This window comes from Manis pentadactyla, chromosome 3, assembly GCF_030020395.1.
Source record: "Manis pentadactyla isolate mManPen7 chromosome 3, mManPen7.hap1, whole genome shotgun sequence".
In the NCBI taxonomy this organism is placed as follows: Eukaryota; Metazoa; Chordata; class Mammalia; order Pholidota; family Manidae; genus Manis; species Manis pentadactyla.
The window spans coordinates 666,347-689,185 of record NC_080021.1 but is presented as its reverse complement, the minus strand read 5'-3'; the positions used below and the strand labels follow the sequence as shown (position 1 = coordinate 689,185).

The window sequence follows — 22,839 nt, the reverse complement described above, 5'->3', positions numbered from 1 at the left end:
CGGGTCCCCATAGCCCACTGCCTTCTCTCCTCGCACTGCAGCTCCCAGCACCCAGGAGATGGGGACGCTCACAGAAGAGGACAGAACAGGACTGGGGTTCCAGCAGGCACGCAGAGCAAGCTCGAGAGTCCTCCCAGAGGTCCTTGAGCTCCCTGGGAGCTCTGCAGCAGCAGCTTTGGGGAAAGTCTGATCGGGACGCACCCCCCAGTACAGGGCTTGACCTGAGGCTGCCCCGCATCTGACTGGTGCAGGACCAGGAACAGGCACCTGAGCCAGACGGGGCCAGGTTCGGGTTCCTGGATTCCACTCACTGGTCAGCACTTGCTAGGCCAGGTGGGCAGCTGCTGACCAAGATAGGCAGTTTGTGCTCCACATGTCCCGTGATGGAGCCACCCTCCTAGAGGCCCGGCTGCTTGTTACCCTCGCTCCTACTGCTACCCCCAATCTTCTACCCCAAACTCCCAGGTTAGCTCCCTGAGGCCCTGGGAAGTGTGCCCTGCGGCAGACCAGGGAGCGGGCGCTCCTCCCACCCCAGGAATCTACCCGTCTGGGAGCAACGAGCAGCTTTATTGAGAGGCAGGCCAGTGGTCAGGGGTGGGTGGAAGATTGAGGGGAAGGGAGAGTGCTGGCCTCGGCTGAGGTGCCGGTCCCGGGGTCACACGTCCAGGTCGGACTGAGAGCCCGGCTCGCCGTAGGCGCCGGTCTTGCACAGCACGATGCCCGGGCTGAAGGCGGCCCCCGGCGGCCGGTGGCGGACCACATGCCGGTACGACGCGGCCTGGCAGTCGAAGTAGTTAATGTTCAGCTTCCGGGCGATGTGACGGCCCAAGTATTCCATTTGCTTTGGGAACGCCTGCAATCAGTTGTCGCCTGGACAGGCCTCCCCTCCCCGTGCCAGACCCGCAAGTCAGGCCCTGCGTGAAAGCCCGAGACCCTGACCGCGAGCATCCGCCCACTGCCTGCGAAATGGCCGCACCCCAGGACCTTTTGAACCAAGGAGGGGTGGGGAGCGCGTCTGGGTCTCCGGGGCTGGACCCACCTCGTAGCGCTCTGACAGGTGTATCAGCACCAGAGGCTCCAGTTTGTGGCCAGACAGAACCAGCTGGAAGAAGCACCTTCCGTACGCTGGCGACAGGCGTGCGACTCAGGCGGGGGCCCCGGGGCGGGGCTAGGGTCGGACGGGACCAGGGACGGGGAACTCCGGGCGCGGGGCTGGGCAGTGCCGGTCTCTCCCCGCTCCCGAGTGGCCTCCCCAGCACAACCCCGGGGGTCGGCAGCCCGCCCCGGTCGTCACCGTCGGAGCTGAGCGCCAGGCGCACGTAGACCAGGTGCAGGGGGCCCTGACACACGGTGCGGCCCTGGATGGAGAAGTGGTACATGCCGCGCGTGTGGTTCAGCACGAGGCGGCGCCGCGGCAGCGACGAGATCACGAGCCACAGGCCCACGCCCATGCCGTACGCAGGGAACGCCCAAGTCTCCTGCTTCTGCACCTGCGGGCGCCGCGCGGACCTTCTGAGCGGCGGCGCGGCTGGGGGCGGGACCTTGAGCGGCGGGTCGGGTCCCCAGGGGCGGAGGGTCGTGGGGGAAGGGCCCAGCCCCCCACGGCCCAGGAACTCAGACCTGGCTCACGAGGCCGAGGCTGACGAGGAAGAGGCAGGCGACGAAGAGCAGCGTCCCCTTCCACAGCGTGTCCAGGTAGTACTCGAGCACGAAGACTGGGGCGGCGCGCCGGAGGCGCGTGAGGACAGCCGGCCCCGCTCGCCGCCCGGGTGGGCAGGGCTGGGGCTTGGCCGGAGCGGCCCGCCCCGCTTTCCCGCCCGGCCCCGCCCCCGCCCGGCCCCGGCCCCGCCCGGCCCCGCCTCGTTCAGGGCCCCGGCACCTGCGGCGCTTCGCGCGCACCATTAGGCTGCTGCTGCGTGAATGGGTAGAAGCCGTTGCTCTTGAGGCGCTTGGCCAGGTGACGCTCGGTGCAGAAGAGCCCTGGGGCCCAGAGCTGGAAGCGCCTGCCGCCGGAGGTCATGGGCAGGCTGCTGATCCCGCCCTTGGGGGCCCGATCAGGCGCGCTCGCGGTCAGCTGGGTCTGGTCTGATGTCACCGCTCACCGCCCAAAGTTGCGGTCGTACCTGAGAGACGAAGCCTCCAGGGTTGCGGTCCAAGAAGGAGCAGGAGCTTCCGGGTGACCGGCAGGGATAGCAACACCAGGTGGAGGTCCAGGCTGGGCCGCGCCCACGTTCTAGAAGCTCTGTGCGGGAGCGGGGGTTTGGTTCTAGAAGGCGCTATTCTGTTGACTACCCTTCTCTGGGGACGCCCCTGGCCCGGTGAGCGTGCACTTCCTGGCCAGTACCACCCCACTGGAGATCTCCTGTGGGGCCTGGTTCCTAGTCCTTGCCTGAAAGGTGGGGTTGCGGGACCCCCAGGTCTAAGCTGGAGAGAAAGCTGTCATGCAGGCACCCCACACCAAACCCCATGACCGAGCAGGGCCTCCCTATCGCACCTCTGCCCCGGCCAGAGCCTTATATGCAACATGGACAGCTCACCTCAGTGTTCCCGGGTGTGGGGCAAGCCGTGAGCAGGAAAGGCGAAGGGCAACTCGGGAGCCCTCGGGGGCCACCCCCACCCCCATGGAGGCTCTGGGTCAGCTCCAGCCCTGGATGGCACTATCAGGTACAATCCCTGTCCCCTCACCCCAACCCCAAGGACCACACAGTTCTTAAAAAAACGCTTTATTGTAACAAAATGTTCAAACATCCAAACTGGGTAAGGGGGCAGGGCTGGCTGGCTGAGGGGTCTGTGGCCTACAGCCACCTAGCTGGGGCAGGGGAGGCTGGTGAGCAGCTGTTCCAGGCACCACTGGACTTCGTTCTGGCCACGGTAGGCCCGCTTCAGGCCCCGGGGAAGGCAGCGGCAGGATTCCAGGTTGAGGTACAGCAGGCCTGGGCACCTGCTGACCACAGAGCTGTGGGGGCAGGGCGGGCCATGAGGAGTTGAGCCACTGGATCCCAAAAGACACAGGCCTCCTCAAGGCTGAGCCCGGTGAGGGAACTCGCCAGGTGCTGAGACTGGCTCTGCCACCCAGAGCCACTGAGACCAAGCCCAGTACCCTTCCTCTCTCCAAAACCAATCCCAACGGTATGCACTCCCCTTTCAGGGCCAGGAAGCCGGAGAGCCAGGCAGGACAGGGAGGCAAGCCCTACTGGCTCCAGGGGACTGGGGAAGTGGTGCTGACCTGACCGTGCTTGGTGTAACCCGGGTGCCCCTGAGGTTGAGTGAGCACAGGACTGAGTGTGAGCCCCCAGGGGTGCCTGAGAAGGCAGCGAGGGCCTGTTCCAGGTCCTTCTCGATGAAGCCCTGACCACTCAAGTCCAGTTCCCGCAGAGTGTGGCACCACTTCCAGGTCAACAGGGGACTGCCCTCTTTGGCGAGAGTCAGCCGGTCTGACGTGCCATAAAGGCCCAGGTGAAGCTGCTCCAGCTCTGGAGGTGAGAGGAGCAAGCACGAGCTGTAGGGTGGGCCAGGGTCCCCACATCCCACCTGCCCGGCCACCACCCAGGGAGAGCTAACCCTGACACGGCAGATCATGCAGGCCAGCAGGAGTGATGCGAGCACAGCCACGAAGATCCAGCAGGCGCAGGTTAGGAGAGCCATGGAGCAGGCGGCCCAGGGTCTCATTGCTCACAAAGTTACAGGTGGAACTGGCAACACAGAGCTCCTCGAGGCTGGGGAAGCCTGGGCCAGGGATCACCACTCGCCCAGAAGGCTTGGGCAGCCACATCAGGTTCAGTAGTCGCAGTACCTGGGAGCAAAGCCCAGGCTGCAGATGGGGAAGGGAGTGACAGGTGGGCAAGGTGGGGCGTCTGATACCTGCAGCTGGGGACAGCCTTTCTGCAGAGCCTCTACAGGCAACTGAAGGGGCGTGCTGTTTCGGCTGATACCAGTGCTCACCTCCAGGACCTGGAGCTGGGGGCAGCAGCTGCCCTGCAGAGGTGGGGTGAACACAGGGTCAATAAGCTGGCAGTCACTGGCTTGGCATCCAGCTCTGATCTTGCCTGTCACCAACCTACCAGCAGTGTACCCAAGATGGCTGTTGTCTGGGAGCTGTAGGTCAGCCACAGCTTGCGCATTCGGGGCCCCACCTCCTCCAAGAAGCTCACCACAGCTGTGGAATCCACCTGGGGACCCAGCACAAGGGTACCTGTCATCTCAGCCCAAGTTTCTTCAGGGCTCCTAGGGACACAGGGCTCACCATGGAGTGCTGTACATCCAGGCTGTGAAGCTGGGGGCAGGCTTTGGCCAGCATGACCAGAGTGTCAGGGGTCACACCGTGGCAATTGGAAAGCTTGAGGAAGATAAGCCGAGGACAGGACTCGCTAACCAGCTGTGGATGACAGAGGGCCAGCAAGGATTATAAGAGGGCAAGCTGTGGTCCACAAGGGAAAAAAAAATCAATGGCTGGCACCATCCTCACTGTACTGCCTCAGTTATAACCTTTCTACCCATGCCAGGCCTTCCTGGATGCTCCCACCTGATACTTCCCTGCTGTTGGAGACGACAGAAAAAGAGAACCGGGCAGGCATCCCCATGGGGCAGTGCTGGACCCCATGGCACTTGACCCGCTCCCTGGAAGTACTGGGCAACCCCAGAGTGTCATGGCTGGTGTGCAGGGCAGCCTTGAGCTCTCACCTTCAACACGGGTTGTACCTGGGACTTCCAGTGGATGAGGGTCAGCCTCTGGAGCTGTGAGAACCTGGGCCGACAGCAGAGGCAAAGCTGCACAGTGGTCCCACGCTGCCCCTTCGGTCAGTGTCCTCCCCACCCATCACTTTGGTGCAGGGAGACAGGAAGGGGCCCTTGGCCATCCACACACCACAGAGATGGAGTGAGGGGATAAGGAAGAGGGTCCTTACCGATTGGGTATAAACCACGCCAGGGATGCAAGGAGGTTCTTCTCCGCCTTGGCCCCACCCTTGGGGGGACGGCCAGCCAGCGGGGGCGACAGGGTCACTGTGTGCCAGAGTGCGGGCTGGGAGGCGGCCTCGTGCCAGCGGCGGCACACGCGCGCAGCCCTGGGAGAAAAATCTCTGCTGAGGGGTCAGGCCTTTCGTGGCGAATGCCCTGCCACCGGCTGCTGCTATGGGGTCCTCTAAGAGGATGGACCTGCCTCCGCAAGTCTCACAACGCTGCGGACACCTTTCCCAAAGGCGGGCCTCTGGGGCACCAACTGGACCCTCAGAGCCTGAGCTCTCCCGCAAGCGGGTGTGCGCGCTCAGACGTTTTCGCCCTCTGCTCCCGCCTCAGCCAAGCGCTCGGTGGGCAACAGGTCAGCCTGAGCCATGCTTCTGATGGGCCTGGGGTACCTGCCGAGGAAGGGCATGGGCCCATCGGCCGCCACTAGCAGCCCGAAAATTTGCAGCAGGATTTCCAAGGGGATGCGGTCGCCCCAGCCGGGGTCGGGCTCCTGAGGCCCAGGCGCGGGCCTGGTCTTGGCCGCCGCTGCGCGGGGTCCGGGGCGCAGCGGCCGCTGAGCGCGGCGGGCGACGCGCCTCTGCGCGCGGGTGCGGACCGGTCCCGGGCCGGGCAGCACGAGCAGCGCGCTGTCCGAATGTAGCAGGTGGTACCCTGAGCCGCTGGGCGCCAGCCGGTCCCACCACCAGTCCTCGGCCGACCGGGCCCACGCCCCGGGCGGCGACGTGCCTCGGAACCTGCGGCCGGCCCGCCGGGTTGCACTGGGAGCCATGGCCGACTGCTCGCTGCCGGGGCCGCCCCGGCGGAGCGGAAGGGGCGGTGCCTGCGGCGGAACCTCCCCTCCCCCACCGCGTCGGCCCCGCGCTCACCTCCAGGGGCGGGGCTTCTGGCGGCGGGCCTTGTCGGGGGCGGCCCGGCGCCCCACTTCCCCGAGCGGGCTGGTGAGTTGGAGTGCCCGCTGCGGCGCGGCAGCGTTCTCATGCCCCTCCGGCGCTGGGCTGGGCCGGACGCGGCGCCCTCAGTCGGGGAGGGGCGGGTGCTGGACCGGGAACCCCGGGAGGCCCGTCGCCGCCCCCCTGACGCACGAGGGGCGGCGCCGGGGCTGCTCCTCCAGCCGGGGCCCGGCTGGGCTCCGACCGACGGTCCTGCTTCTCGCTGAAGTCTCGGATTCCCAGGTGGGCGCAGCAGCCTCAGAAGTGTGCGAGGCCCTTGAGAGGTGCCCCTGTCCCGGGGTCCGTGTCCCTGTGTCTGTTTTGGGGTGAGGGTGGTGCTGGTCTCGGCAACTCAGGCCCGAAGAGCCGATCCCTCTTGCAGCATCCTCCCCCGGAGCCGGGGCGCCTGCTTCTCCGACTACTGGCCTGGCTGTGCTTCTGGGTATGCTGCTGACCCCCCATCCCACGGCACCCTCAGTGTCCCTGGCCTTGGCGGGCTGGCCGTCTTCTGGCTCCACTTCCGTGTCCTTTCCTTGTGATCCCGCATGTCTATCTGTTCTTCAAGCTCGAAGAGGTCTTAAGATCCCAGAAGAGGGCAAGTGTCTTCTGCACATTTAGGTGGCGATAAAGGAGCTGTCGGTGACCTCCGCCCCGTCCTGAGGGGCCCAGTCTTGGGCTGAATGGCAGCACCCCCGTTGGGCTGTCTGGTGCTGACCCACGTGCTGGTCGCTCTCTTTGGCATGGGCTCGTGGGCTGCCATCAACGGGATCTGGGTACAGCTGCCAGTGGTGGTGAAGGACCTTCCAGAAGGTGAGTGGGAGTGTGCAGGGAGGCGGGGCAGGTGGGCCCAGAAGGTGAGCTGCAGCTGCAGTTTGTCCCTTGCATCCTGCCCCTGACGTGGTCTCTTCCCTTCCCCACAGGCTGGAGTCTCCCCTCGTACCTCTCTGTGCTTGTGGCACTGGGCAACCTGGGTCTGCTGGTGGTGACCCTGTGGAGGCGCCTGGCTCCGGGCAAGGGCGAGCGGGCCCCCATCCAGGTGGTACAGGCGCTGAGTGTGTTGGGCACAGCCCTTCTGGCCCTGCTGTGGCACCATGTGGCCCCCGTGGCAGGGCAGTCTCACTCTGTGGCCTTCCTAGTGCTTGCCTTGGTGCTGGCGCTGGCCAGCTGTGTTTCGAATGTCACTTTCCTTCCCTTCCTGAGCCACCTGCCACCTCCCTTCCTGAGGTCCTTTTTTCTGGGCCAGGGCCTCAGCGCCCTGCTGCCCTGTGTGCTGGCCCTGGTGCAGGGCGTGGGCCGCCTCGAGTGCCCACCAGCCCCCACCAGTGGCACCCCCGGACCTCCCCATGACTTCCCAGAACGTTTTTCTGCCAGCACGTTCTTCTGGGCACTGACCGCCCTTCTGGTAACTTCAGCAGCCGCCTTCCAGGGTCTCTTGCTTTTGCCATCACCACCGTCCATACCCACAGTGGGCCCAGGGCCTGGCCCGCAAGCAGGAGCCGCAGGAGTGGAGGAGGAGGAGGAAGAGGCCTTGGCACTGCAGGAGCCGCCTAGCCAGGCAGCAGATGCCACCCCTGGCCCAGACCCTGGGGCCCATCGGCTCCTCTCTGCCCACAGTGTCAGCCTGCTGGGCCTGCTGGGCGTCACCAATGCACTGACCAATGGCGTGTTGCCTGCTGTGCAGAGCTTTTCCTGCCTGCCCTACGGGCGCCTGGCCTACCACTTGGCCGTGGTGCTGGGCAGCGCCGCCAACCCCCTCGCCTGCTTCCTGGCCATGGGCGTACTGTGCAGGTGCACAAAGGGCCCCAGGTCACTTGAGGGGTGGGACTTAGGGATGGGGGCCAGGCCCTAGTACAGCCAGCCCTGAGCTCCTGCTCCCCCCTCACAGGTCTTTGGCAGGACTGGTCAGTCTCTCTGTGCTGGGTATTCTCTTTGGGGCCTACCTGATAGCACTGGCAATCCTGAGCCCCTGCCCACCCCTGGTGGGTACCACCGTAGGCGTGGTCCTTGTGGTAAGTGCCCTGGGAACACTGGAGCAAAGAGTGGCAGTTGCAGGGTGGGGCTTGTCCTAGAGCAGGGGGCATCTCAAGCTCAGCCAGCTGTTATGTCTACTCTTTCAGGTGCTGTCATGGGTGCTGTGTCTGGGTGTGTTTTCATATGTAAAGGTGGCCGCCAGCTCCCTTCTGCATGGTGGGGGCCGGCCAGCATTGCTGGCAGCTGGTGTGGCTATCCAGGTGGGCTCCCTGCTTGGGGCTGTTACCATGTTCCCTCCCACCAGCATCTATCATGTGTTCCGCAGTGGGAAGGACTGTGTGGATCCATGTGGCCCCTAAGCCTGGGCAGGTGAGGTCCCCATCTCAGGCTGGGGCTGCCACAGAGCCCCCAGGCCTGAGGCCCAGGGAGGCCCTCCGCACGCACAGGTACACTCATGGACACCTGCACACTCCACAGAGGCCCTGGCACTCAGGCCAGGTGGGGACCAGAGCCAGGGCCTGGCTGGGGCTGTGGACTTGGCCCTTGCCCCAGAACCTATGTGGGATTTGCAAAATAAAGCAGTTTTATTCCATGAGTCGGAGTTGTTAATCCTGGAAGTACATTACCCTGTATAGATAGACCTCCCTTGAGCTGGATTGGTGGCCTCCAGTGGGGACCTGCCACCCCTAGGCTGCTCTCATAGACCCTGGGGTTATTCCATGAGCCCAGGACTCCTGCCCCCACTTATTGCTTCTTCCTCTAGAGAATGGCCTGGAGTCTGGGCCAAGCACCCCACAGACTGCCATGGCCAGAGACACATGGTGTCTGCCCAACGGCAGCCTGTCCAGGATCACCAGCTGATGGCGGGGCCTCCTCCCCACAGGGTCACTGCCCCGCAAGCACCCCAAGGCCGTGTGGTGGGCTGAGTCAGCTGGGCGTGAGGGTCAGGCGTAGGACGGGCTGTCTTGTGGGTGGATACTGCCAGGGGATTTACACCAGGGCCTTGTTGCAAGATCTGGGCACAGAAGGAGCTCAGCAAGTGGGACTTTGAAGAGGCTCGGGGGTAGGTTTCCAGGAAGTCTCAGGAACCTTCTGCACAAGTGTTCCGCACTCCCCAGAGCCACCAGCGTCTAATTTGCAGCTCCTTCCACAATCAAAGTCCCCAACCCTTTATTCAGGCAGACATGGTAGCAGCTGCCTTCTCTTTGGGCTGCTGGCCGATGTCTGGGGGCTTTGGGAAGACCATGCCTGCCCCGACCCCGGGGCAGCAGTCAGGGCCTCTATGTGTTGGCATCTGTGGGGAGCAGGGCCTCAGAACCAACCACGGCCTGTCTGGCTCTTGTGCTCCAAGGCCTGGAGGAATAGAATGAGTGCCTGAGCCAGGCAGGTGGCCTGGGAGGACTTGAGCAAATTATTCAGTTGGAGACTGCAGTGGGCTGGGGCTTCCACCACCACATCCTGGCCTCCTGGGTCCCCAGGGGAGGCAGGGCACCTAAGCTGTGGTTCAGTGCGACTGGCCTGTCACCATGACCCTTTTCTCAGACAAAAGGCCCTGCTTCTGCAGGGGGTCCTGTCCACAGGGACCAGGGGGTGTGGGTGCTGAGAGAAGTGGCTTCTGCCCCACTGCCAGCCCCTTCCTGGCATTGTTCTGGTCTCCAGATGCCTTTTCTGAACTTGAGAAGTTGCCTGTCCTTGATTTGGCCTGCATGTGGGCCTTTGAAGGCCTTGTCTTCCTCCCCCTTCATCCTCCCGCCTTGGCAGGATCAGCTGAGCAGGAAGGAGCTCCTGAAGACAGGGAAGGAATGCAGGTCTTGATCACGGTGCCTCTGGTCTGGGCCTCCATCAAGCATCCAATGGGCCAGGGTCCCAACTGGCTTGGACACCGCCCAGCCCTGAGGACAGGAAGCCACCTGCCATGCCCTAGCTTCCCAGGGGGCTGACTGGGGGTTGGGGTTTGGAGCCCAGGGGCTGCTGGACTTGGTTGCCTGCCTTTGGGGGTTGGTGGCTGCTCTTGGTGGTGGTGAGTGGAGAGATTCAGGGGCCAAGGACTAGGGGTGGGGTGTGTGGTATGGCATGGGCTTCACGCCTTCCCCCCACTTTGACATTCATCCACCATTGGCATCCTCCACCAGGCCCACCTTAAGGTGCAGCTGGTAGAGCCACGTCCCAGGTCCCACCTGCCACCCTCTCTTCCAACAGGTGATGCCGGGAGGCATCATGGAGCCTCTGCTCTGCCCTGTGTGTGTGTGTGTCAGGTATGCCAGGCCTGAGGGCCACAGAGGAGCAAGGGGGCACATGGCCCGGAGCCCAGGGTAGGGGGCCGGGGCAGGAGGGGGGTGCTCTGAGGAAGCCACTGCCCTTTGAACTCTCCAGGACCTTCCTATCAGTGCCCCGCAGGAAGCAAGGCCAGGCAAGATGACGAGGGGAGGAAGAAGCTCAGGCCAAGTCCTGGAGAGCTGCCCGCCCAGCACACCCTCCCTCGAGGCTGAGGCCAGTCGCCAGGCCCTGGGCGCTCCTCAGGGGGTAGGCAGCCCCCCACACCAGGCCCCTCAGAGCTGAGCCCGCTCCTGTACCTTGTCAGGGCTGTTCAGAGGCTCACAGCCTTGCCCAAGGGTCTCAGATCTGGGGCTGGGAGAATTTGAAGGAAACCCCAAAAGTGAGGCAGTGGTCAAATCAGGGCCTAGGCCACCTGGCTGTCCCCAGCAGGCAGTCCCCTGGGTGAGAGTAAGCTTGAGCCACAAGGCCCACCACCAGGAGCTGGCACCCCAGTGCCTCAAAACCAGAGAAAGGCTAGCCAGGGTGTGCCATGTGGCAGCTCCCAGGTGTGTGGCTACTTCCCTGAGCCAGAGCACAAGTCTGTGAGTGCTGGAACAAGGCTCACCTGGCTGTGGCTGAATGGCAAGGTAGAGGCTTCACCTTCCTTCAGTCCTGGGGTTCTCAGCCCCGCAGAGTCTTGAGGGCAGGTGTGCGTTCAGTGTGGCCAAAGGCATGGTGACACCTAACCAACTGCACCTGCTCAGAGCGCCCCCTGCCTGGCCTGGGAGCACAGGACAGTGGTCCTTTAGGGGCCCCCTCCTCTCCATTTGAGCAGACCTCCTAGCTTCTCTGACACCAGAAAATGGGGGTGGGAACAGCGGGCCCCCAGCCAGGGATGGATGCAGGTCATCAGTGACCCCCACGTCAGCCACCTGGCCACGCCAGGGCCATGCCCACCCTTAGAGCACCTGCTGCCAACCTCCATGGGGCCACCTAGGCGTCCCCCACCCCAAGCACTGGCCTCGTTCTTTCCACTGTGCCTTCCAGGGACTTGGATGCCACTAGTGCTGTGGTGGGGTTTTCATCCCAGGAGCCCCTGTCCCCTCTCTGGGACCGGGGTGGTGACCCAGGTGATCCAGTCATGGTTTCCATCCTCCTGCCCGTGGTGACTGACCTGGGGAGCAATGCCTGTGTGGGGCAAATCAGGGGACACCATGATATCCATCTAGGGGTATCGGCCATCCCAAGAGCTATAAACACCACCCTGACTGTTCAGGGAGCACCCGAGAGTGAGGGTACCCAGACGCAAGCAGAACAAGAGGTGGAGAGAGGCAGAGCCCTGACAACATCTTAGGGTCTCCCAGACCCAGCTGCGTCTGAAGCTAGACCCCTGGGACTTCCAAGTTCTGTGGGCCCACAACCCCTTGCTTGTTTAAGCAAAGGTAGGTTGGTTTCTGTCTGTCACAGCTAAGGGAGTAGTGAGGGCCTCTCTCATCCCCTCCCAGAAGTATCTGTGACAGTTCATGCCTTTGGCCACAGGGCACTGGTCCATCTTCCCCTGCCTGGGGGAGAGTCAGTCATTCTCTCGGTGACTATCTGTCACACGCCCTGTGACCCCTCTCTTCCTAGGTTCCACCTCTAGCTCCTTAGCAGGTGCTCCCCCAATGGCTCCTGAGCCGCAGGGAGAGTTCCCTGGGTGTCTGATCCCCCAGAAGAACAGAGAGCCAAGCCAGGTGGAAGCAGGCAGCACCATCCTCAGCTGACCAGCCAGCCAGGGTCCTTGGGGTGTGTCGGGAGCCGGTCCGAACCACCAGCCTGATGACACAGTCCAGGCAGTCGGATGGAAGGGACTGCACAGCGGCCTTCCCAGAGGAGCAACCCCGATGTCCCTCCTACTCAAAATGCCCCTCCTAATAAATTTGCTTATTTCAATTCAAGCTGCCCCTTCAGGGAAGAGGCCATATCCAATTCTCCCTCAAAATTTTAGGTACTGGCCCTAAAGGAAATTGGAAAAAACCACTACTGCCCTTGTGACTACCCCTGACGATGGGAGAGTGAGACCCCATGAGAACTGGACCCAGGTTTATGGGGGGAAAAGATATGGAAAATTAACCTGGGTTGAGGTTCCTTCCCCCACCCCTACATGGCTTCCAAATAACATATTCAATGATTAATGGCAACAGGTGGGTACAGAGAACAAATGCTATTCTTTGGCTAGCCTGCCAGAGAACAACCTGGCAAACTATAAAACAAATGAAAACAGGGCATCACCTAACTCCAGATCAGAAAAACCTCCACTGTAAGTCTTACTGAAAACGGGTCCGAGGCGCAGTCCTTAAAATTTGTCCCTGCCCGCCAAAAGGTCATCGTGTCCTTTTAGAGATAGCCTCTTTTTTTCCTACCAGAGATGAAGAACGGGAGTATAACTATGAAAGAATGAGGGCCCTACATAAAACAATAGAATAGTGAGCTTTAGATAGTCATCTGTAAGGAAACCTAGAGTCTGGCACCTACCTGACCTTTGTGAGATTTTCTGGCCGCAATAACTAAAAACCAAGCTTACGTAGAAACAAGTTAATGGCTAAGACCTGCCAAACGACGTAATCTCATTCTCCAAACTCATGTAACTGTGCTATGTGTCAATTAAATGATTCATATCTGTACTTTATGTAATCAGAGTATAAAAACAAGCTGCTACTTGTCATTAGAGGCCAGGCTCAGCTTTGGCCAGTGTCCATGTCCTCACTCATCCGTTCAGTCGCCGACACCGTCCATCCTTCAGGGACTCCTGGACTCCCTGGAGCTGGACTCTGGCAGGGGTGCTCTCGGAGGGAGTCCAGGGGTCCCCAGGGGGCGGGGGCTCAGGACAAGCTGCAGTTGAGGAGCTGGGCAGCCGTCCCGCGGAGTCCTTGGTGTGAATGGGGCTGGGCCGCCATGCCGAGTGGTGGCCTGGCTAGCTGGGTGGCTCTTCTAAGAGGTGGTGGTATGGGGCCTGGTCCAGGGCTTTCGGCACAAGGAACATCAAGTTTATTTTTCTGAATCAAGAGCCACCGTCCTCCTCCCCAGCCCACCCACCGAGCCAGAAGTCAGCCCAGCTCAGCCACAGTGGATCCCCCCTCGCCCCCCCATCTCCTTGGATTAACTAGAGGCCCAGGGGCTCTGGGCGGGGTGGGAGGTGGTCTTGGGAGGTGCAGTTGCCGTCAGAACTGGGACCAGTTAAGTGGGGAGTCTGAGGGTCAGGAGACCCAGGGAACCGGAGGGACTGGGGCCTAAGGACGGGCGGGATGAGCGGTGCAGGTCCTGGAATAAGTGGAGACAGGTGTGGGGTCTGGGAAGGTCGTCTGGGGCTGAGCGGAACAGGGTTCCTAGCGGGTCTGGGAATCCTGGGGACTGGAAGCCTGGTCACTTGGGGATGAGACCTGGGATCTAAAGCAAGTTCAAGACCTAACAAGCAGAGTGGATTACTGGTGTCTCTAAGGAAAGCTCTGTGCTATTTGGAGCACACCACTCCAGGATCTAATGTATGAGGTCGGTTCCTGTCATTGTCTTTAAGCTATTTTACAACTTTGTATTTGTAGATGACGGATAGCAATGTAAACAATTCTTTTCTGTAGACCTGAAAATGAATTCCAACCCCTGGAGGTTTGATTGATTTCCTCCCCAAGTCATGGAAAAAGCCAGTTTTGGATCCACTTGTAATTTAATTTCAGTATTCCTTTTTCTGTATAGATTTGTGATCCTTAGTCTTCTCTGAGGCAGCTGTAACATTCCTGGATTGGTCATTAATTAATGACTTAAATAAAATCTTGGGACATGTGTTCATGTACAAGGAATACTCAATAAAACTAGCAGCTGATTTCCCATTGGAAATCATGCAGACAGAGGTGGTAGGATGACATATTCAAAGTGCTGAAAGAAAACAACTGTTGATCAAGAATTCTATATTCAGGAAAACTATCCTTCAAATATGAAGGAGAAATTAAGGCATTCCTAAATAAATTTAAAAAGTGAGAAAATTTGTCACTAACAGATCTTCCCTATATGCAATACTAAAGGTAATAAATACTTAAATCCATATAAAGAAATAAAGAGCACTAGTAAAGGTAACTACATAGATAAACACAAAATTCAGTATTAATGCATTTTTTTCTTTGTGACTTTTTATTTTCCTATAAGATTTAAAATATAATTGCATTAAAGCAATAAGCTATGTTGATGGATTTATAACATAAGAACATACAGTTTGTATGACAATAATAGCAGAAAGAAAGGATAGAATGGGGATATAAAGAGTGAATATATAAGAGCAAAGTTTTTGTATATTATTGAAATTAGGGTGGTATTAATATGAACAAGAATGCTATAAATTAGATGTTACATTTAATTCCAGGGAAATCACTAAGAAAATAAATAAAAAATATATAGCATGAGAAATGACAAGGAAATTAAAATGGTATACTAGAAAGTATCTATTTAGCACTGAAGGCAGTAATGGAGGAACAAAAACATACAAGACATATAAGAATGGCAGATGTAAATCTTACCGAATCAGTCATTACATTGAATTTAAATGGATTTAACTCCAATCAAAAGGCAAAGACTGACAGTGTAGATTTAAAAAATAAAACATGATCTAATTTTATGCTGTCTATAAAAGGCACTTTAGATTAAAAAATACAATTAGATTAAAAGTTAAAGGATGTAAAAAGAGACTCCACACAAACAGTAACCGAAAGAGCTGGAGTAAAAGCAAACAAAATAGACTTAAGGGTAAAAATTGTAACTAAAGACAAAGAAGGACATTTTACAATAATTGAAGGGTTAATCCACATAATATATGACAATTCTAAACATATATGCACTTAATAACTGAGTCCTAAAATACATGCAGCAAACAACTGACAGAATTGAAGAGAGAAATGGATAATTCAGCTATATTATTTGTAGACTTTAGTATGCTGCTCACAGTAGTAGATAAAACAATTAGACAAGAAAATCAACAAGAAATTGAATATTTGAATGACATGATAGTCCAACCAGATCTAACAGACTTTGACAGAACACTCCATCCAGCAACAGCATTACACATATTGCTCTCAGGGGTGTATGGAACATTATCCAGAACAGACTATATGTTAGTTCATAAAACAAGTCTCAGTCAACTTAGAAGGATTTAAATCATACAGAGCATGTTCTCTGACCACAATTTAGAATTAACAAAAAATTAGGAATTAGAAATCAGTAACAGAAAGGAAGTTGGAAAACCTACAAGTATGTGAAAATTAAACACTGTATTCCTGAATAACCAATGGGCCAGATAAAAAATCACAAGGGAAATTAGAAAACACTTCGAGGTGAGTGAAATGAATACACTACATACCAAAACCTATAGGATGCGGCAAAAGCAATGTTTAGAGGGAAATTTATAACAATAAACTCCTATATTTAAAAAGAAAAAATTCTTAAAAACCTTAACTTCCACTTTAAGAAATCAGAAAAAGAAGAGCAAACTAAACCCAAAACAAGCATAAAGAAGGACATGATCAAGATGAGAGCATAAAAGAAATCAAATACAGACTACAAAGTCAGTAGAGAAAATCAATAGTTGGTTTGAAAATATTTTTTAAATTGACTAACCTTTACCTAGACTGACCATGAAAAACAGACAGGATTCAAGTTACTGAAATCAGGAGTGAAAGAGGGGACATTGCTACTGACCTTAAAGAAATCAAAAGGATTGTAAGGGAATATTTAAAATTGTATGCCAAAAGATTAGATAACTTAGATTAAATGGACAAATTCCAAGAAAGACATAAAGAACTAGAACGGATTTAAGAAAAAACAGGGAATTGGAATAGACCGACAATAAATTAAGAGATTGAGTAAGTAATCTAAAAACTTCTTGCAAATAAAGTTCCATTCACAGATGACTTCACTGGTGAATTCTAACAAACATTTAAAGAATTAACACAATTTCTTCACTTACAAAAAATAGAAGAAGAGGGAACATTTCTCAACTCATTCTATGAGGCCATGTTACTCTTTCACCAAAATCAGACAAACTCATCACAAGAAATGAAAACTCCAGACCAATATTCCTTATGAACATAGATACAAATATTCTCCACAAAATATCAGCAAACTGAATGCAGCAGGATCTAAAAAGGAGTATATATTCTGAACCGGTGGGATTTATCCCATGAAGGAAAAGTTGGTTTAAGATATGAAAATCAATCAATACAGTACACCATATCAATAAAATGAGATAAAACCACATCTACCTCAATAGACTCAGAAAAAAAGCATTCAGCAAAACCATCACCATTTCATGGAAAAAAAAACCCCTCAACAAACTAGGATTAGAAGAGAAATTCCTCAACCTGATAAAAGGCACCCATGAAAAAACCACAACTACCATTACATTCAATGGGAAAAGACCAAAAGATTTCCCCGTAAGATCAGGAACAAGATGAAGCTGTTTGCCTTCTCTTTCTATTCAACATTGTAACGGGGGTCCTGGCCAGGGTAGTAAGGTGGGAAAAAGAAATAAAAATGCATCCCGATTGGAAAAGAAGAGGTAAGTTACCCTCTCTTCTCAGATGACATAATTCAATGTATAGAAAATCATAAGGAATCCACAAAAAAAAATATTAGAACAGGAACTTGTTACAAAACTCGGTTGAAAAAAATTAGAGAAGACCTAAGGAAATGGAAATATATCCCATGCTCATGGATCAGAAGACTTAACATTGTTAGTAGGGCAGTACTCCCCAAACCGACCTACAGATTCAAGCAATCTCTATCAAAATTCCACCTGGCCTTTTTGCAGAAATTAAGAAGCCGATCCTAATATTCATTACTAAAGGCAAGAGACCAGAGTGGTCAAAACAGGATTTAAAAAGAATAAAGTTAGAGAAATCACTCACACTTCACAATTACAAAACTTACTACAAAACTATACTAATCAAGACAGAGTGATCCTGGGGACTGACATCAGAACAGGCACATACATCAGTGCAATGGAACTGAAAGTTCAGAATGGAATTCTTACATTTATGGTTAATTGATTTTTGACAAAGTGCTGAGACAATATTGAAAGAGTAATCTTTTATACAACTAGATATCCACTCACAAAAAAATGAAGTTGGATCCCTACATCACACCATATACAAAAATTATCTCAGTATGGATCATTGATCTAAATTTAAGAAATTGTTAGAAGAAAACATAGGAATAAATCTTTCCAACCTAAAAGCATAAGCAAGAAAGGGAAAAATAGGTAAATTGGACTTTATCAAAATTAAAAATTTTTGTACTTCGAAGGATACTATCAAGAAAGTGAAAGGACAATCAATAAAATAAGAGAATATATTTGTGAATCATCTGTCTGATAAGGGACTTGTACCCAGAATCTACGAAGAACTCTTACAGGTCTAATAGCCCAATTTAAAAATGGGTAAATAACTACATAGATATATAACTAAATGGGTAAAATAACTATTAAAAAAAGATGTTCAGCAGGTGGAGAAAGACAAGTATCAAATGATTTCACTCATCTGTGGAGTATAAGAACAAAGCAAAAACTGAAGGAACAAAACAGCAGCAGACTCACAGAACCCAAGAAGGGACTAACAGTTACCAAAGGGAAAGGGACTGGGGAGGGTGGGTGGGGAGGGAGGGATAACACACAGAATAACACACAGAAGACAAGTAGTGATTCTACAGCATCTTACTACGCTGATGGACAGTGACTGTAATGGGGTATGTTGGGGGGACTTGATAATAGGGGGAGTCTAGTAACCATAATGTTGTTCAAGTAATTGTACATTAATGATATCAAAAAAAAAAGATGCTCAGCATCACTAACAGAAAATAGTTTGGCAGTTCCTCAAAATGCCTAATGTAGAGCTTCTATGTGCTGCAGGAATTCCACTCCTAGGTACAATCAACTGGGTTTTAATACCTTAGCAGAGCTGAGCAACCATCACTATTATCTTACTTCTAGAACATTCATCATCCCCAGAAGAAGCCTCATCCCCATTAGCCATCATCATCCCTCCCCCCTCCCCCAGCTCCTGGCAACTGTGAATCCACTTTCTGACTCTAAGGACTTGCCTGTTGTAAACATTCCATATGAATAGAATCACACACTATGTGGCTTTCTGTGATTAATGTCTTTCACTTTGCACATTGTCAGGGCTCATCCACGTTGTAGCATTTATCAGTACTTCATTCCCTTTTGTTGCCCAATAATATTTCATTGTATGGGTAGGTCACATTTTATTTATTTACTTATTGATTGATAGATAATTGGTTTGTTTCCATTATTTGGTATTATGACTACTGCTGCTATGAGCATTTGTATACAATTCTTTGTGTAGACATGTGTTTCCATTTCACCTGGGAGTGGAATTACTGGGTCATGTGGTAACTGTATATTCAACATCATGAGGAGCCGCTAGGCTGCTTTCCAAAGGGTCACCAATGAGGGTCCCGCCTTCTCTCAGGATGCCTTTTATATCTAAAACCATCTCAGAGATTTCCCAGGGGTTTGTTTCATATGCTGTTACTGTAAAGAGTCCAGCCAGAAGAGATGCTCAGTCTTCCCTAGGTCAAATTTGTACAGGAAAATGGTGGTTAATATATACATTTTACAAATCACAGTCTCCAAGAGAAGTCCCCAGAGATCTGTCAGTGTCTGCACAGTCCCACAGTATGTTCTGACCTTGAAAGACTGACCAAAACTCATGCAATAGTTCTGTTGCATTTTCTGCATTGTTGGAGTCCTGCTGGTGCTTTGTGGGACAGTCTTTGGTAGTAGGGGTATCATGTCCTGCCAAAGCATCAGTTATTATTTAAATGTCAGCTCTGCCCTTTCTGACTTCTCTAATTTGCATCTTGCAAAATTTTATAGACCAAGGTGTTCACCCTGGAATGCACATCAGACCCACTAGCGGAATTTTACAAAAATATAGATGTCAGCCCTGCTCCAGACTTGCTGAATTGCTTTATTGCTACTTTTGGTATACTTTTGGTGTATTTTGGCACTCAATGTATATTGTGCCTCAGGATTATTATGTTATATATCAAAATTGTTTCTACTGTAAAAATTAACATCCATATTTATACATCAGATGTTACATTCAGTGTCTTCTCTGAGGACAGGTTAAAACATTGTCCTTAAAGATGTATTGTCTGGTTTTTTAAGTTGGTTTACTATCTTTGCTTTGCACATCACAGAAACAGCTGCATTTCTTTGTCAGTTGCATTTTTCGTTTGCACTCTCACCAGACTTGTGGAAATGCTGGCTAGTAAATTAGCTACACCCAGAGCCTGTTTTGCCTGAGGATCTGCAATCATCCACAGGTGGGAGATGGTGTGTCCACCAAAGGCAGCCCCAGAGCCCCTAAAAAAGGTCGGAACCAGGCCCTTCAAACTGTGATCTTGGCTACAGCTTCTGCTGGCGTCATCCCAATGGCCTTAGGCCGCTTCTGGGGCTGAGGCTGCATTTTCAGCCTCTCTTGAAAAAGAACATGGTTCCATGGACTATTTACCCCAAACCCAGCAGACCAGGAACTGATTATAGGACCATGTTGTTGCCAGGCAGCTGCATCTGGGGGGGGGGGTCTCTCCCTGCACACGAGGTAAAACCTCCACCTGGGTCGGGGAGGATTCTTGATTATGACTGGGAAAAAATTCTTAACCAGGTTGGACAAGTGTAGGGAAGGAAGGAATTCATTAAAGTGAGAGTAGCAGTGAATGGCAGCACCATGCAGGCAGCAGAGAGTGAGGAGGAGCAGGGAAAGGGGGAGGGAGAGGGAAGCCCACTGAGCTCCTGCCCAGCACAGGGCAGATCTCCTGCCAACTCCTGAAGCCGGGGTCACCTGGCATCTGGTTTCCACTTGGATCTGCACAGCGTGGGGACTAGCCCCTACCACCTCAGGATTTGGGGGAGCTGTGGGGCATGGGATGGAGTGAAATTATATTCTGGGTACTTCCCAAAGCAAAGAAAGGGTATTTCCAGGCAGGCCACTAAAGAGCATGATCATACAGCTGCAGTCCTGCCTAGGTCACCTGGTGACGGGAACTTGCAGGCCCAGATCAGAGATGTCAGTGACCCTTCCCTACTTGTCTGAAGTAGGAGACAGAGACCGAGACCTGTGCTTAAGTCTAGAAAATTGAATGAAATAGCAGAACAACAAAGACACCACCGGAAGAGTGCAGAGACAAAGCACAGTGAGTGAGCAACAAGGCTTTATTTAAGGCAAACTATACACTGAAAGAAGAGATCAGACACACTCAAGGGCTTAGGAAATCCTTAAAAAGCATGTAAGGCCTTTTAAGGGTTTCAAGAATGGGGCAGAGGACCAGAGGTGGGAGGGGGACCTACATGCGGTCTTAATGTAGGGCAGGGACAGGGCACAAGCATCATGATTGATTTTTCAAAAAAGCCAAGATATAAATGGCATACAAAGAACAGGAGGGACTCCATCTTAAGGCCAAGATTCCATTTTAAAAACCCGGGAGTTAGGAAGTAAGATTCCTAACATGTTCTTTTGTAATCAGCCAACAGCCTATCTTACAGCAGGGCAAGCAGTCGTAACTGTTATGTCCCCAGTGCTTGAGGGTGACCACTGTCCTGGAGAGGAACAGGATCAGTGACTTCCTTGTGTTAAGCTCACTGACTGTGGATGAGGGCATAGAGTCCTTCACTGGACAGGCATCACGAGACCACAGGTCAAGCCTACAACTCCCCCACTCTGCCCCACTGCCCATTGCCGCATTCTTGGAAACCTTAAAAGACAGAATCCCCAACCTTTTGGTGCACCTTCTCTCTGAGGCTGCCCAAACGCCCCTTTCATCGAGTGTGTACTTTTCGTTTTTTATTAAAGTATCACTGATATACACTCTTATGAAGGTTTCACAAGAAAACCAACGTGGTTACTACATTCACCCTTATTATCGAGTCCTCCCCATACCCCATTGCAGTCAGTGTCCATCAGTGTAGTAAGATGCACAGAGTCACTATTTGTCTTCTCTGACCTACACTGTCTTTCCCATGACCCCACCACACCATGTGCACCAATCATGATACCCCTCAGTCCCCTTCTCCCTCCCTCCCCACCCACCCTCCCCCACCCCTCCCCTTTGGTAACCGCTAGTCCCTTTTTGGATTCTGTGAGTCTGCTGATGTTCTGTTCCTTCAGTTTTTGCTTTGTTCTTATACTCCACAAATGAGGGAAATCATTTGGTACTTGTCTTTCTCCACCCGGCTTATTTCACTGAGCATAATACCCTCTAGCTCCATCCATGTTGTTGCAAATGGTAGGATTTGTTTCTTTCTTATGACTGAATAATATTCCATTGTGTATATGTACCACATCTTCTCTATCCATTCATCTGCTGATGGACACTTAGGTTGTTTCCATATCCTGGCTATTGTAAATAGTGCTGTGATAAACATAGGGGTGCATGTGTCTTTTTGAATCTGAGAACTTGTTTTCTTTGGGTAAATTCCTAGGTGGAATTCCCAGGTCAAATGGTATTTTTATTTTTAGTTTTTTGAGGAATCTCCATATTGCTTTCCACAATGGTTGAACTAATTTACATTCCCACCAGCAGTGTAGGAGGATTCCCCTGAGTGTGTACTTTTTAAATAAAGCCTTCTCACTGCAACTTACTGTGTCTTGTCTCTGCACTCTTCCAGTGGTGAGCGTCTTTGCTATTTCATTCTGTTTCCAAGTCTTCACTCCGTCTTCACTTCACTCCTAATATGCAGGGAAGGGCAGCTGAGAGCTCAGAATAGGGCCTGCAAGTTCCCGCCGCCTGGGTGACTCGGACAGAACTGCAGCTGTGTGACCTGCTCTTAGTAGCCTGCCTGAAAATCTACTTTCTTTGGGAAATTCTCAGAACATAATCTCACTCCATCCTGTGCTCTGCAACTCCCCCAAATCCTGGGGTGGTAGGGACAGCAGGTGACCCTGGCTTCAGGAGTTGGCAAGGGAATCTGCTGTAGGCTGAGCAGGAGCTCAACAAACTTTCCCTCCTTTCCTCTGCATCTCCCTGTTTTCAGCCATCTGGAGGGCCACTGCCATATGTTACCACTCTCGCTTTGATGAATTCCTTCCTTACCTATCCTCGTCTGACCCGTTTGTGAATTCTTCCTTGATCAGAATCAAGAGCCCCCACTTGGGTTGAGTTCTCACCAAGCGCAAAGGGAGATCTCAGGTTGGACTGCCCGGCAACAGGCTCATGATGTCCGTTTCTGGTGAGCAACATCATGTCGTCACCCGTCCAGTCAGTCCTCCAGAGACACTGTCAGAGAAACTTAGCACAAGGAATTTCCTGAACCTGTTCCCCCAGACGGTGTTTGCCCTCAAGCTGTGGGACACATCATTCAGTGCTGCTTGCCCTGCCTAAGATAGAATCGGTTGTTGGCTAATTACCACAAAATACTTTAGGAATCTCATCTCCTAACTCCCTGGTTTTTAAAATGGAACCTTAGCTTTAAGATGGGGTCCCTCCTGTCCTTACTATACTGTTTATATCTTGGCATTTTTCATCATAGGCAGGAAAAATTAATCACGATGCTTGTTGCATGTCCCTGCCCTGCCTCAGTATGAGCAGAAGGACGTGTTACTATGGTCATCTGCGTGAATGCTCTGATGTTGTCAATGTCCTATTTCCTGGGAACATGAAGAGGCCCTTCCTTTCTCCC

At 53.2% G+C, this 22,839-nt stretch overlaps 3 protein-coding genes across 12 annotated transcripts; 1 reads left to right on the top strand and 2 right to left on the bottom strand.

Moving 5' to 3' along the window:
* Positions 1-548: 548 nt before the first annotated feature.
* TMEM249 (transmembrane protein 249) lies at positions 549-2,098 on the bottom strand (the record flags this gene model as incomplete). The annotated part of the gene is made up of 5 exons (XM_036923207.2): positions 549-841; positions 1,040-1,125; positions 1,295-1,490; positions 1,621-1,715; positions 1,900-2,098. Coding segments are annotated over 5 exons (762 nt in total), but the record flags the coding sequence as incomplete, so codon positions are not given.
* Positions 2,099-2,707: 609 nt separating this feature from the next.
* Positions 2,708-5,775, bottom strand: FBXL6 (F-box and leucine rich repeat protein 6). Of its 5 annotated transcripts, none has more exons than XM_036923104.2 (9): positions 5,355-5,775; positions 4,905-5,063; positions 4,681-4,744; positions 4,244-4,375; positions 4,062-4,169; positions 3,943-3,975; positions 3,562-3,793; positions 3,227-3,473; positions 2,708-2,956 (listed from the first exon to the last, which is right to left on the bottom strand). In XM_036923104.2, the coding sequence occupies exons 1-9, from the start codon at positions 5,732-5,734 to the stop codon at positions 2,806-2,808; spliced, it is 1,506 nt and encodes a 501-aa protein (XP_036778999.1). In that variant the 5' UTR covers positions 5,735-5,775; the 3' UTR covers positions 2,708-2,805. The 5 variants fall into 5 exon arrangements, with proteins under 5 accessions (XP_036778999.1, XP_036778998.1, XP_036779002.1 ...); XM_036923103.2 differs by having other exon boundaries at positions 3,862-3,975; positions 5,355-5,773; XM_036923107.2 differs by having other exon boundaries at positions 3,862-3,975; positions 5,616-5,766.
* Positions 5,776-5,789: 14 nt separating this feature from the next.
* Positions 5,790-8,460, top strand: SLC52A2 (solute carrier family 52 member 2). 6 transcript variants are annotated; one of them, XM_036923111.2, is made up of 6 exons: positions 5,822-5,903; positions 6,277-6,336; positions 6,513-6,704; positions 6,815-7,682; positions 7,780-7,903; positions 8,012-8,460. In XM_036923111.2, the coding sequence occupies exons 3-6, from the start codon at positions 6,575-6,577 to the stop codon at positions 8,222-8,224; spliced, it is 1,335 nt and encodes a 444-aa protein (XP_036779006.1). In that variant the 5' UTR covers positions 5,822-5,903; positions 6,277-6,336; positions 6,513-6,574; the 3' UTR covers positions 8,225-8,460. The 6 variants fall into 6 exon arrangements, with proteins under 6 accessions (XP_036779008.1, XP_036779006.1, XP_036779004.1 ...); XM_036923109.2 differs by having other exon boundaries at positions 5,885-6,137; XM_036923113.2 differs by lacking the exon at positions 6,277-6,336 and having other exon boundaries at positions 5,790-5,903.
* The last annotated feature ends 14,379 nt before the right edge of the window (positions 8,461-22,839 follow it).

Coding starts and splice junctions, on each gene's coding strand:
- FBXL6 (XM_036923103.2), bottom strand. CDS start 5,734: ATGGCTCCCAGTGCAACCCGGCGGGCCGGCCGCAGGTTCCGAGGCACG. Junction 5,064..5,354: donor CCCATGCCCTTCCTCGGCAG/GTACCCCAGGCC, acceptor TTTTTCTCCCAG/GGCTGCGCGCGTGTGCCGCC. Junction 4,745..4,904: donor GCGTGGTTTATACCCAATCG/GTAAGGACCCTC, acceptor CTGTCGGCCCAG/GTTCTCACAGCTCCAGAGGC.
- SLC52A2 (XM_036923113.2), top strand. CDS start 6,575: ATGGCAGCACCCCCGTTGGGCTGTCTGGTGCTGACCCACGTGCTGGTC. Junction 6,705..6,814: donor GGTGAAGGACCTTCCAGAAG/GTGAGTGGGAGT, acceptor CCTTCCCCACAG/GCTGGAGTCTCCCCTCGTAC. Junction 7,904..8,011: donor CCGTAGGCGTGGTCCTTGTG/GTAAGTGCCCTG, acceptor CTACTCTTTCAG/GTGCTGTCATGGGTGCTGTG.